The sequence below is a fragment of the Typopeltis vanoorti genome, chromosome 9, assembly GCF_054136105.1.
Source record: "Typopeltis vanoorti isolate ZY-2024b chromosome 9, IOZ_Tvanoo_1.0, whole genome shotgun sequence".
Taxonomy (NCBI): domain Eukaryota; kingdom Metazoa; phylum Arthropoda; class Arachnida; order Uropygi; family Thelyphonidae; genus Typopeltis; species Typopeltis vanoorti.
Window position 1 is genome coordinate 20,492,634 of NC_143557.1, and position 15,488 is coordinate 20,508,121.

At 37.3% G+C, this 15,488-nt stretch overlaps 1 protein-coding gene across 1 annotated transcript in view; it reads right to left on the bottom strand.

Annotated features, from left to right (window-relative positions):
* Pdi (protein disulfide isomerase) overlaps positions 1-15,488 on the bottom strand; it is a 145,552-nt gene that overhangs the window by 66,067 nt on the left and 63,997 nt on the right. Inside the window, exon 3 of the mRNA XM_090397372.1 lies at positions 5,878-6,149. Within this exon, the coding sequence (XP_090253498.1) occupies positions 5,878-6,149 (272 nt within the window). The remainder of the gene's footprint in view (positions 1-5,877; positions 6,150-15,488) is intronic.

Sequence of the window (15,488 nt, forward strand, 5' to 3'; positions counted from 1 at the left end):
GAAATTAAGTTTATTGGCAAGTACATTTATAGAACAGGTTGCCAGAAAAGCTGCTATATAATGCATGTCAGTTCAGACAGGTATCATGGACAGGGACGATATACAAACAGCCAAATGGGACCAGCAATGAGCTCCCCCCACTTTCTCCCCTTTAGCTAATTTCTACATAGAACACTTAGAAAAGCTAGCTATGAATATAGCCACTCTCAAAACCAGTGGTTTGGCTACACTATGTTGATGTGTTTGCTATCTGGCCATATGGTTCAGACATATTGGATACATTTTTAGTGGATTTAAATAGCTAACACTCTAAAATCCACTTGACAATGGAACAGAAAGTTAACAAATGACTGACCTTTCTGGATACACTAATCACACAGCTTCCAAATGGTTTATCTTTATCCGTTTATAGAAAATTCACATATAAAAAGAGATATCTGCACAAACATTCATGCCATCCTCCAACTCAACAGTATGGTATCCTAAAAACACTAATTAACAGACCTATAACTATTCGTTCAAATGACAATGCTCTGACTACTGAACTCACTCACTTGAATCACTTTCTTAGCCAATGGCTAAGAACTGGTATGAAACCTAGCATAGTGTCAGGGAAACTAAATTATAATGGGATAAATGATGAGAACATGAATAAGAGTGACAATGTTATATAATTGTGCTAATGACAGGAATGGGCATTATCATAGAAATAATTACGAGCAGAACGATTTTGACATTGTGTTCGTCCACTCAAGTTCCCACTTCACTAGCTAAGTTTCGCTAATGCCTAGAATCTGAGATCAATATATTGAGACCTCAGATTGTAGGCATTAGTGAAATTTAGCTATCAAAATCAGACATACTAACTGGTACTGAATGTCAAGGGTACAGTATTTTTTAGGAAGGATAAACAGGATAGGAGAGGAGAGGCATGTTGCTAACGATATTGTATGACTTGAATCTAGTTGGTGTCCAGAACTGTAACTGTAATACTAAAAACAGTATTTCATGTGGCAGTGAATTTGAAGGTATCTGGTGCGAGGTAGAAACAGTGGGATGTTGTTACAAACTTGGTGGATCGGTTGCTAGTGGTGAAGAAATACATCACCAAATAGAGAGGGTGTGAAAAGAGTAATCATAATGGGAGATTTTGATTATCCAAATACTGATTGGGTAACAGTAAAATCTCATAAGAATGAAACTGAATTTATTGAGCTGTTGCAAAACAAATTCCTAAGCAGCATGTGACAGAAGGAACTCTAGGTCAAAGAGATAGATCTGATTATATCATCAGAGAGTGTTTCAGTTAAGGACATAACTATTCTGTCTCCGGTTGGTGACAGTGATCATGCATAACTCACTTGGGAAGTGACTAAGTTTATGGATGTTCCATTCAAAAAAGGTTATATGCTAAATTACAAAGCAGGAAATTATGACCAACTAAGGAGTATGCTGAGTTCAGGAGGAATGGTATCAGTTGCTGGATGTGAAGAATACTGACAGTGCTTGGGAAGTTTAAAAAATACTTAAATAATGCAATATCAGAATATCTCCCAAGAGTTCAAAGAATAAATAGGGTATGAGTAAAGTGGATAATAAGCAAGAGATTTGAAAAAAACATATGATGTGGAAGGAATACTGTCTGCATAAGGATAACGTCCGTTATGAAAATTATAAGCAGCAGAAAGCCAGAAGAGTCAATTATTACAAGTAAAGCTAAGAGTAGTATGAAAAAAAATTGGCTCTGCAAGCTAAAGAGAATTCACAAGAATTCTATGTGCTGCAAGTAAAAGAAAGAATGAATATGAAAGCATAACTCTTCTGAATGCAAATGGTGCGAGAGTGACAAAAGCAGAAGTGGTTGTTAAACAAATGAGTGCCAATTTTGCTAAAAGCTATCAACCTGGTGTATGCAACATTGAGTTCACTGCCACCTCTTCTGAAGAAATTCAAGTGTATGAAGAGGTAAATTCAAAATTGATTATGTGAATAGTCCTTCGCCTATGTGCTTCACTTTGTTTTATCTTTGTGTGTACGTGCTCAAGCAGGTGTGTATGTATTACTAGTCTCATTGTACTCCCTGACAATGTCTGTATCAGACAAAATACTGTAAGAATTAAATACTATTTTAATCCTATCTGAGTGCTGTTTCATTCCATTAAATTTGTAACCTGTGTTTTTTTTATATGTATATCTTCAACTTAAGTCTGCTTAAAAGGATTCTCGCAATGAAGCCCATCTTTGATGGTAAGCAGTCCTTTCCTTGAATAATTGACTGCTAAACACTGTTTCAAACAATTTTTTTTTTTTTTTTTTTTTTTTTTTTTGATTACTGAAGTGAAATAAAGTATTTTTAAATAAAAATTGATATTTTAACTCCAGAAATAAAATTTCACTGTGCATGTGTGTGTACTCTACTCATCATAAACACTCATCTAGTAGATGGAAGCTATAACAGTGTTTCTATTACTGGCTTGTAGTGTCAGCATGCCACGGAAGAGCAGATTTTAGCCCAATGAGCCAGTCTTGAAAAGAGTGATGTTCATACACTTAATTGGTACTCAAGTCATTTAATGTTAATACAATATTTAATGTGTACCTTCCCTACTTTGATGAAACAATAAAGCTCTAGGAGGTAGATGACTTTTACACTGCAGCAAAATACCATTATGCTGCAATGTAAAAGTTATTCCACATGCAGATCAAATATTACAAATTAAATAGGACCAAATGTAATGCATTGAGAAGCTTCCTGAATTAGCTGGCACATTAATCCTACTCCCACCTGTTCTGCCACACCATGCCTAGAAGTCGACAGAGAAATTCTTAACAAAGACATTACAGCAAGGAGAATGGGTACTCTGTATAAACATGTTGAGTTCTCGCAATTCAGGTTTCCTCTCCCCTTAACTTTCATAGCTGCATTATATTCTTATTTAATCCATTATGCATGTGAAGGAAACAAAGTAGTGCATCAAGTATCTTCACAACTAGGCTATTTGTACATAGAGGTTGACTTCACATCAATTGCTTTAGTATTCCATAATGCAAAGCACTTTTTGGACATGCATATTATTATGTATTACTGAATAGATCACTGACCAGACTGGTCTACATTTGCAGCTCAGTGGGAGCCAAATCCAGGAAGATAAGGCTGAATTAATGCAAAAGACATTTTCCATATACAAGTAGTAAAAAGGTGTATCGCCTTATTAAAATACTCTGGTTGCAGATAGTTGTAAGCTTCTCTAACAACATTCATGAAAAAAATAGTAACACTGATTTAGTCTCACTCAGAAACATTACTAAAAAACAGGATAGAAACAAACATACACCACATACAGAACATCCAAGGTGTACACTTTGATTCTAAACAATTTCCTTCTGCCACTTGAGTTACATTTCTTGGCACATTCTAGTAATGTACCTCATATTTACCACTACAAATTCTGAAAATTCTGTTGTGATCTGATGAATACACTGGCACCTACATAGTTAAGAAGTTGATATGAAACGAGTCAATAGATTAAGAGGCTAACTTACATGAGATATCCTGGGATATGAATCTGTGCAAGTTAGATTGAGTTTAGTTTGTGTTTTCGTTTTTATTTTGAAATTAAGAGTTAACTACTCTAAGTGTGAGAAGCGGAAAGTAAAAAATATATATATACACCTCTCCCACACACACTTCTCTTCTCCTTAACTCTCAGCACTTTGCTTACATATGGAGTAGTGCACTGAATCTCTTCCACAATGCTGACTATATCCAGAAAAACCATTCATTCTAGCTGCCACCATTGCCCCAGTTCTCTTCTCCTGTATGAGCACAGGCAGTAAGTCAATATCTATACATGGTTCAGCTCCAAACCTACTTTTCATTCCATCTTCCTTTGTTCTTTGGAAGTATTCTCCAATCAATACAACTACTCAACTCTTCAATAAAGACACTAGGATTCTGTTCTTCTGAACCATTTGCTCTTGCATGGCACTCATGTTATAGATCTTCAGACCTTATGTGCAGGGCTGATATATAAAAATATCCTGTTTTAAGTGTCCCAAACCACAACAATATGGAAATATTTCAGATGCTGATGTCATACAGAATCAACCCCCTCCCCTTCCACAATCCCAGTCACCGATCCACCAGTGATCACAACAATTTCTGGTTTTAATGGCATAAGGACAGCAAAGGTCATACTGCACTATATCAAAAGGTTATACCAGTAGACAAGGTAAGACAATCACGAACATCCATGCCTGCAGCATGATTCGAATCCACTATCTGTTGGTTGAAGAGCAGGTATGTTAACCACTCAGCCAACCGTTGATCAGCCAACCTGATCCACAAACAGTGGATCAGGCTGGCACTGATCCACTGGAGGAAGTAATGGGATACTAAGAAGTGCTCAAACTAATTTCATGAGCAATTTAAGGGATGAAAGAAATGGTGCAGATGTCATAATTTACTGCTCAGTCGCCTAACCAAAAAAACTGCACTGTTTGACTAAATTTCTGAAATCATGAGAAGTATGTTAGGGCTTATGTTAATACACTGTAGTTATTCTGACACCTTCATTAATAATCTGTCTCCAGTAGCTTGACAGTAAGATAATACAGTCATAGGCCTCTTCTAGACCAATAACTAAGAAAGAGATTCAAAGAGAAATGGTTCCTTGAAATTATGACAGGGTAACTGAGAATATGAGACCAGTAGAGCATGTTCTTCTGGAGAGTACCTGTTTGTCAAGACAAGACAATCTTTCATATGAGACCAGTTAATTCACTTTCAAATGTCAGACAGGATTTGAATCCAATTTTTCCAATGAAAGGGTGCTGCTGATATCAATGACTGATGACTCCACAGGAGTTCAATTGTATATTGGAGGCATATCAAGGGAAGAAATGAAATTCCAGAAAGCTTTTAGTATTAAAAGCTCTGAATCATTCTGTAATTTTTAAATATGGGATGATTCAGCATTTAACCATTTTTTTTTTTTTTTTTAAACTATAAATGCAGAAAAATGAGTATATAATACATACATATATACACTGCTTTGAATGAAGTCAAAAGACACAGTGTGAAGATCAAATAGCCATGGCACCTGCCTTAAGATGTAGAACCACTTTTTGCTGCGATGACTGCAGCAACACTATGGGACATACTTTCCACAAGTGTATGATAGTGATCAATGGGAATTTTGGACCATTCTTTCTGTAGACATGTAATGAGGTCCTGATCCCTGTGTTTCCAACTCAGTATGGTATCACTGATTGTTGACCTTTGGGATGGTTCATTTTGTCAACAGACAAGCCTACAACATGGTATCCATCACAATGCCTCTTTCAAACTCCAATCAGTTCCCTTCTTGCAGCAATTTCACCTGAACTCAGTTGCCCTGACTTGGGAACATCATATTCCTCCAATGTATGCACTACAAACACTTGATTGTTATATGGCACAATGAACATTGTCCTTGGGGGGGGGGGGGGCTTCTGCTGACTTTCCAAGCAGTTATACATGTGAATGCTCAGCTGAAGCCAATGATTTGGATTCCTTCACAGTGAATGTGTATGGCAGGTAGTTAAGACAAATGCATGCTTAGCTGTTCAATTCATAAAGACAGTGAATTTGTCCTATCCATAGAAAATCAAGTTACTGTGCAGATAGTATAACATTTGACATTTTATAGTGGCAATAAAATGCTTTCAATGCGTATATATTTGTGTTTTGTAAATTAAATTTCACAAATCTACTCCAAGGGAATTAGTAATTACTAACATTATCTCAAACCAAAGTATTGCATATATTTTCCTATAAATTTTTATTTCATAAAAAAAAGTTTTTATAATTATATATTATATAATTACAATATTCACCTTTTTTAAAAGAATAACTCCATCTTTTTCATTTTCCAGTTCTTTGTAAATAGTATCATCAGAACTAATACCAAAAATATAATCATCCATTTCTGAGGCAACTTCCAAGAATTCTTTAGCATCTTCACTGTTGTGATCCTTGAACAAACCAATAATGACAACATCATTGTTTTCTTTTAAATTCTTTACCTCTTCAGGAGATACCAGAATTTGGGCAGGTGGACCAGTTTTCTTCCTAAGCCACCGTATTATATCCTCAGCTGTCCGACCACCTGATGAGAAAACATAATTAAACACAAACTTACATGAAACAAATTTACTAACTGTAAACTTTTTGTCTACATACTGCAGGCATTCCTCAGTACATTGAAAATAACACAAGCTTTCTCCACTCAACCTTCAGGTGTCTTCCATCTGATCCCATGCTCATGTGGTTTGTCTTACTCTGAAGAGTCTGGCAGATCTGTCGGGAAGAACATCCAGTACCATGAACCAGAACAGTCTGGCCTAGCAGAACATGCCATCTTGACTAGGGTTTTTTGAAAGAACTACGTTTTTACCATTGAAATAGATTCCTTAGAGTTGCGAGACATACTCAAACTTTGATTATCGCCTTTATGGGAAATATTTTTATGCAAATTCCCAGTTATATTATAGTTTTATTTATCTATTTTTATATAATTAGGAATTTTACTGATCTTGTGTTATCCTATTAATGCTATAGTGGCACTTTTTGAAAATTATTCTTTAAATGTAATTATACTGTGTTTCATTATCAATGTAGGATGTCTACAATACACAGGTGAAAATTTTACAATTAATAAATTTATTTCACATAAATTTAAATTGTCTAATTTTTCTAAATAATTAACTTAAGCATATATTTATGACCAACAAAACTTTACAGGCAAAATGACAGAAAATTGCAGAATTTGGACAGATTGGCCAGTTTCTTTTCCCCTAAACCACAGGGCAACTCTGCCATAGCCAGTCCAAAGCCTGGATGAGAAAGGAAGAGGGTTTGGCAAAGGACTAATCCCCTTTACAATAAAAACTAAATGATTATGGAAACAAAGAATCCTGAACAAACCATAATTGATGAAAGGAACAAAATACTCTGCAAGACACTAGACAGCGACTATCTCAGCTGGGAAGGATTATGGAGAAGGAGAAATGAAGCTGGATGGTCAAGCTGGTTAAGAAGCAAGAACACTGGCTCTAGACAGAAAGGATCTTAGCCTTATTAAAAAAAGTAACTTAAACATACATGTGAACCAACAAAAACTGAGGAAGAGACTATCAAACAGCAGTTAAATTATTCCAATTTTCAGAATAGTCACGAGATGATTTCACTGCTCTCATATATTATCCCTATGGCTGACATTTTGCTACTTTAAGAAATGGCCTGGTTTGCAGAGTGGATAGCATACCTTCTCTCTAACACCAGCAGGTATTGGAGTGTTGGTGTCCTGCTATGAGCATAGATGTTTGTGAATTGCAGTGGTTAATCAAAGACCATTACCCTGAAAATGAGGCATAAAGTGGCTTGGAAATTTCCATGTTTGGAGAAAAACATTTCTGGATTATCTTAAAAAGAGCTCTCACTTTCAGACCTCTTGGTAGAGCATTTCAACAGCTGCAAAAAAGCACAGCCAACATTCATCATGAATTAGTGTTGTTTTGGTTGTGTAACTCTCCCATCTGAGGATGTTCACCAATCCACAAGTTCAATGGATATCAAATGCCAAGTCACTCCACACCTCAATGATGTGCCACATCAGGTGTCCTATTATATGCTTTTCTGGAGGCTTCAACTGTGAAGACCAGTCACTCCATACACCATCCATCCATCTCATTGAAGATCTACCTGTTCTTCTTTTTCCAGGAACTTTACCTTCTGGTACTGTTTTGAGAGGTCCTTCCATTCCTTCAATGTATCTAAAAGTATTTCAGCTTTTTTTTGTTAGTACCCTAAAGGATACCAATTCTTTTTAACATCCATTCATTTGTCCACCTTTCAGTACGAGATCTTCAGTCTCATGTAACATAAGATCTCAAAAGCAGCAATCCCTTTCTTATAAGGCTTCTTTAGGTTCCATGTTTTACAATCATAAGTTGCTACTGAAAAAAGAACACATCCAGAATCCTCAGCTTTATTTTATGGAGACAGATTTGTCTAAAATCTGGAAGGATTGTTCTGCTGTTTTAGCCATTTCAATTCATCTTCTGAAAAGCAATTCTACACATTAATGATGAATCCTAAGTACAGGAATTTGCAGTCTTCCTCTCTATTAAGTTACACTTATTTCTCATGAGCTTCCCCCGTCTATATTTCCTTCGAGAACCATAATTTTGGAACTGATAGAGTTTAAGTACTCTGATCTTGCTCATCTCATTAATTGTCAAGGATATGTCTCAGTTCTTTGCAATTACAAAGAAGTATTGTATCATCAATACACTTCAAATTACTGATGCACTTGCCACCTATCCTAATTCCTGTGTTAAGTTCATTCAAAGCTACACAAATGATGTCCTAAGCATAGATAGTAAACAGGTGAAGAGAAAGTAGACATCCTTCACTAACTCCACTGCCTATCTCAAGCCGACAGTTAATCCAACACCTGTTCTTGGCGTGGCTTTTCATTCACTGCATAAGTTAGCTATCGACCTGATAATGTGTTGATATTACTTGTTAATGCCTGCCTTATCTTTTCTGCCTGTGGCTTTTAGTCATGTTTTTTTATTTATATACTTCAGATTTCTTACTCTTTGCTCACACTGTAGATTAACGAATTTGATTTATGACTGTGCCAGTTAAACTACTCATTGAGTGCAAGTTTCATAAGAATTATAAACAAAGATAATGCAGATATTATTCCGTTATTCCTGACCTTTACTTCATATCAATTGTGGCTAAACTTATCTTTTAGAATATAAATACTTTGCCCCTTATCAGTCAGATACATCCGGGTTGTAGTTTTCAAATTAGTGCACTGACAAACCAGTCTCAGTGTATTGTTGACAAACTAATTTAATCGAATCAAGAAAACTATTTACATTCCAATTCACATACAATGAAATTTCAGGTCTTAGATAATTACAAGTGACTATTTTAGGCTTAGTTCTATAATTTTATCTTATAACCTAAACATAATTTCTTGTATTCTTACTAGTCATTCTTACCCATTAAACTTGTCAAGCATATGGTCAATTAACACTAACTTTGTTCACAACATACAACAGTATGCTTTCTGAAATTAGAAACTTACTCAACTTACAAACTTATTTATGCTATGACAACTGACTGTGGAACAAAGACACATAATGTGAACTGTCCAGTAGTAAATTTTATATATTTCTTTAATTCAGTAGTCCTTGATTCTTTTTAACAGATAAGATAACAGATAGGCTAGAGGGCCAGGCGAACGGTCGTGTTTTCAGGGAGCTCCCGAAAGCTAAGTACAATTTTGAATGGAAATTAGAATATATGTTAAAAATCATAACGTAATATTGTTTAAATTTGGTAGCTTGTTGTGTCTGTGTGATTTTGGTGTAAATTCCGTTTATTAATTTAGTATTTAACGATACGTTTCACAGATTTGAATATGGCGCCAATGCGACGTAAGATAATGGCGTCCAAAAATACGACGCCTTGTTCAAAAACTATAATGTGAGAGAATTTGTCCAATGTGATGTGTGTGGAATGTATGCATTCCCGAATGAGGCTGGAGTTTGGATTGAAAGTGATAGTGGTGGGAGAATGTGTAGAAAGTGTATGCAAAGTGAGCAGTCGAAGTATGTGTCAGGTTGTGAGACAGTTATGGTTGAAGAAAGCCAGAATGTGAGTGAAAATAGTGGCTCGATAGGGAATTGCGGTGTACAAGATGGCAATGTGAGCGGTGATCTAAAAAAAGAGCGAGAGCAATTATACAGAAAGAGAAAATGGTTTGAATGATAAAAAAAATGAGGAATTATTTGTAGGAAGTGAGATCGCTAGGCTGCGCGCAGTGATACAAAATGCACAGCGGCAATTAGAGCACCTGCAAAACTCTTTCCAGAGTGATTCGGCTAACGTAAATAAACAGCGTGGGAGAGTTTCCAAAATGAAGGAAAGAGTGTTGTATGGTGACTCGTTATTAAGAGGAGTAATAGATGGGAGTGTAACTAAATCGTACTTACCGGGTGCGAAATTTAAGGATGTAAGTGAGAGTATTAGAGTACAAAAACAGACGGTGAAAGAATTAATAATTGTGGAGGGTACGAATGAATTGAAAGGTGATAAATTTTTTATGAGAGAGGACTTGAAAGTATTGTTAAAGGTAGCGAAAGAAAAGAGTTAGAATGGTGAGTCTGTTACCGCGGTATGACAGAGAGGAGTTTAGGAGGGCCATAATCGCAAATGACATTATGCGCAGGTTATGCGGAGGGTGTGGAATTCGTGGACGTGTGGAATGAGTTTGATGGGCGAAAGGACTTATACAAGATGGGTGGCCTGCATTTGAATGGACTTGGTGTGCGGAGACTGGAAAAAGTGTTGCTGAATGAAGTGAAAATGGATGTGCAGAACCAGGGAAACTAAAACTACCAAGGAGGGGGGGGGGGGGGAGAAGTGGATATCCAGACATCAGTGAGACAGTCGAGTGTAAAAATGTATATAATGTACCTGATCCAGCACTAAGGACAAAAAATGGGAATGGGACATTTAGAATAACGCATCAAGATAGGGGTGGGACAAAGGGATCACTGCAATTCATGTATACTAATGCCAGGAGTATTAGGAACAAGAAGGAAGAATTTTTGGCCTTGATTGGCTCTTCCTGGCCACAGGTTATTGGCATTAGTGAAACATGGCTGACAGAAGATGATATAGTTAGTGGAATAGAATGTGTAGGTTATAGTATGTTTAGGAGGGACAGAGAGAATAAAATTGGGGGAGGGGTGTTATTGATGATAGCTGATGAACTGCAGCCAAGGAGAATTGAAGTATTGCAGGATAGTGAAAGGAGCTCATTTGAGGCTATTTGGTGTGAGATCGACACTGGCAGAATAAAATATACAGTTGGGTGCTGCTATAGACCAGGTGATGGAATAGATGGTATGCATAAACAAATTGATGAAATGAGTGGAAGGAGGGTAATTATTATGGGGGATTTCAACTATGGTAACATTGATTGGAAGGAGGAGAGGACACATGTGAGGAAGGAAATGGATTTTATTCAATTATTAAGAGATAACTATCTGAAACAGCATGTAATTGAAAATACTAGGGGTGTGAGAGTGCTTGACCTGGTAATAGTATCTGAGAATTTGACTGTAATGAATATGACCATGTTGCCACCTATTGGTGAGAGTGATCATAAGGTCTTGTGATAAGAGTGATCATAAGATCACCTGGGAGGTGGCTAAAGGTGTGCAATTTGTGATTAAGACAGGGTATATGTGGAATTACCGCACTGGCAAGTATGACAAGCTTAGGAGATTGCTTGGATCAGTGCCATGGCATGTACAACTGCAAGGGCAGGACGTCGATAGAGCATGGGAAGTGGTCAAAGAGCATTTACAGGAGGTTATGGCTGATTGTATACCTAAGGTCCGAATAGTGAAACAAGTAGGGGTTAAATGGATGAATAATACCATTAAGCTTGAGCTGCAAAAAAAGAAACAACTATGGAGGGAATTTAAAGAAAGGGGTGACCTGCAGGCACACGAACGGTATAAAGTGCAGGCCAGAAGGGTAACGAGTGTGGTAAAAACAGCAAATGCCGATTATGAAAGGAAACTAGCTATGCAAGCAAAAGAGAATCCCAAACAGTTCTTTCAATATGCTGCAAGCTAGAAAAAACCTGTACATGACAAAATGATTTTAAGGAATGACGATGGTAAAGAGTTCATTGAACCAGTCGATATAGTGGAGTTACTGAGCGCGCACTTTGCAAAAGTATATCATCCAGGTGGTGACGTTGAAAAAATGAAGGAACCATTAGTTTATATGGGAACTGTGATGAATGAAGTGGAGGTGAATAGTCTATTACAGAACCTTAATGTGAATACATCTGTGGGATTGGATGGTATACCAGCACGGGTCTTGCATGAAGCGGCTAAGGAATTATCAGTGCCCTTGACCATGTTGTTTAATCTGAGTCTCTGGCTTAGTCCCGAAGGCATGGAAAGAGGGGAAAATAGTTTCATTGCATAAAGGAGGATCCAAGACTATGGTTGCAAATTACCGACCGATCAGCATATCAGGAATCGTTGTCAAGGTCTTGGAGAAAGTAGTCAAGGGAAAAATACAGGAATGGATTGATGAAAATGAGATACTGCACAGAGGACAGCATGGCTTTGTGAAGGGTAGATCATGCCTCAGTAACTTGCTCAAGTTTTATAACAAGGTGACGGTTGAACTGGATAAGGGAAATGGGTTTACAGTGATACTGCTGGACCTGGCAAAGGCATTTGACAGGATACCACATGGAATTCTAATCCGTAAACTACAACATATGGGAATGGATATAGGGTTGGTGAGATGGATAGCCTGGTGGTTGATGGAGAGATATCAAAGAGTAGTTTATTCAGGAGTAGAGTCCAAAAGACGGCCTGTGACTAGTGGTGTGCCACAGGGTTCTGTTCTTGGACCACTGCTGTTTAATCTGTTCATTAACGATATAGGGAAGGGTCTAAGTGGGACAGTTCATTTGTTCGCTGATGATGCAAAGTTGGGTAGGGCGATAGTGAACGCAGAAGATGTCAAAGTCTTGCAAGATGACTTAGATTGGAGTTCTGGACTAAGGAGAATGGATGTCAAATTAATGTGACAAAATGTAAGGTTATGCATTTCGGAGTGAAAAGATTAGCAGCAGTATACCACAATGGTGGAACTGTACTCCAAGAGATTGATGAGGCCAGGGACTTGGGATTGTTGGTGGATAGGAAGATGAAGTTTAGGGGGCACATTGCAAAAGTAGCTAAATCAGCTCATCAACTCACTTGGTTGTTGAAAAATACCTTGACGAGCAGAGACAAGCAAGTTATTGTACCTCTGTACCAAGCCCTGATAAGACCTCATCTCGACTACTGTGCCCAGATTTGGTCACCTCGGTTCCTGCTTGATGGGGAGGAGGTGGAGAGGATCCAGAGGCGAGTGACTAAGATGATAGCAAGTCTATGTGAACCATATGAGAACAGGTTCAAGATTTGTGGGTTGCAGAAACTAGTTGATAGGCAGAAAAGGAGATATATGATTGAGACATTCAAATTGTTAAAAGGATTCTATAGGGATTAATTCAGATGATATTTTTGAGATCAGGACTGGTGGTGGGAGAACTAGGAGACACCCATGGAAGCTGGGCAAGAGCGTGGTTAGCAGGGGTGTTAGAGCTGGGTTCTTTACTTTTAGAGTGGTAAATGAGTGGAATAAGCTGCCAGAGTCTGTTGTGGGTGCTATGACAGTGAGGGAGTTCAAGGCAATGTATGATAGATACTGTGAGAATGTTGAGCAGTTGTGTGAACATGATGTTTAGGGCCTCCCTCGATGAGGCTAAGGACTCCTGGAGTAGCCCGTAGTAATAATAATAATAAGCTTAGGTGTTGATGGTTATTCATGACTTATTTTTCACGTATTAACAACAACACAAACACTTTTAACAACAAAGATGTTTTATTAACGCTTATATTTCGCTGATTTTCAACTCAGCATCATCAGAGCACAACACATGTAAACGCGACAGTGAGTGAGTGAAACAATATAATTGCAAGAGACAAAAGATCTAAAGTCCTATTTTCTGGTGCCCTCTAACGAGAGAGAGAGAGAGAGAAAAAAAAAAAAAAAAAAAACAGCAGTTATCCAGGAGTTTTTCTTAGGATAACCGTCTTAGGATAACCATAGCAGTACCATTAATCTGTCTGTAGAATCCCCCCCCATGTAAAGTAACCTGCATTCATGGTAATTTGAAATAATTCAAAAATATCTGGGGGAAATTTAGACTTGATTAAATCAAGTGTCTATAAGTGGTACATTGGTAAATAAGGAGGTGACATCGAAACTAACCATTATGTCTGAATCTTTTAGGATTAGATTTTTAACCAGTGTTTTGAAATGGATTGAATTTTTTTTACAAAAGTAGAGGAGTTGCCAGTAAGGGGGACAAGCGACTTGGCTAAATGCTGGGCCAGTTTATATGTGGGACTATCTATGCTATCAACTATGGGGCGTAGGGGAATATTAGTTGTGTTTGGGTAATCCATAAATACGGGGTGGTTTAACATGAATTGGTTTTATTTTCCTGATGATTTCTTTGGGCCATGATGTTGTCACTATTTTCAGTAATTTTCGGACTTTTTTCTTTTGAGACATCGTAGGGTCTCGATGTATAATTTGATATGTGGAACTGTCACATACGAGATCTTGCATTTTTCTGTTATACTCTTCTTTATTCATGATAACTGTTGCATTTCCTTTATCGGCTTTTGTAATAATAATATTTTTATTATTATATAACTTTTTTAGGGCAGTCATTTGCTTACGTGGCATATTGCTTTTTGGAGGCTTAGCCTTGTTTATAATAGTTGCTATATCTAGTCGCACGTTGTTGGCCATTGCTGGCGGAAGATCGTGGATACCCCATTCTACTTTCATCATAATTTCTAGTTTAGGAATTTGTTTGGGCATGACGGCAAAGTTATGTCCTAGACTGAGAGCGTTCTTGGCTTCTTCAGTGAGCGTTTCCGACGATAGGTTTACGACCACGTGGTCTCGTCGAAGTTGCGGTCGGGACTTCGTATGTTGCCGCTGTTGTAGGAGTTCAAATTTCTTTAGGTGTTTGCTTTTTACTTTTGTGAATTTTTTTTTTTTTTTTTTTTTTTTTTTTTTGCTGCAACTTCGGAGATGTGTTGTAGGACAGTCCATATTTCAGGATTTAACACGTTTATTAGTTCTTGTTGGACAGCTGTGATAGAGCTGTTTAGCTTACTAAGCTGTATGCGAGTAGCGGCGATTTGTTCTCAAAGAAGTGCTAAACTCGCCCGTCGATAAATACGATGTGCCTTTGCCGATTGCAACTTTTCCTTGAATTTCAGAAAAGATGGAATTATATCATTGTCGCAGCATCGTTTAAGGAAGGCTAACCTGTTCAATTTTCTGGACAATTTCAGTTTCAACTTACTGAACCGTCGTGCTTTGTAAACAATATCTTCTCTGTGCAGAATATTCAATCTAACAGATAAGCTTAGGTGTTGATGGTTATTCATGACTTATTTTTCACGGTATTAACAACACCACTTTTAACAACAAAAATGTTTTATTAACGCTTATATTCCACTGATTTTCAACTCAGCATCATCAGAGCAAAACACACATGTAAACACAACAGTGAGTGAGTGAAACAATATAATTGCAAAAGACAAAAGATCTGAAGTCCTATATTTTGGCGCCCTCTAACGAGAGAAAAAAAAAGTAGTTATCCAGGAGTTTTTCTTAGGATAACCGTCTCCCAAATTTTTGACAAATTAATGCAACCATATTTGTTAAGGTTGGGAGAATTCTTCAAAGCCATTGCTGACTCAAAAATTAATCTTTCAGATCTATAACAACTCCTAAATAGCACATTCGTTTTCCT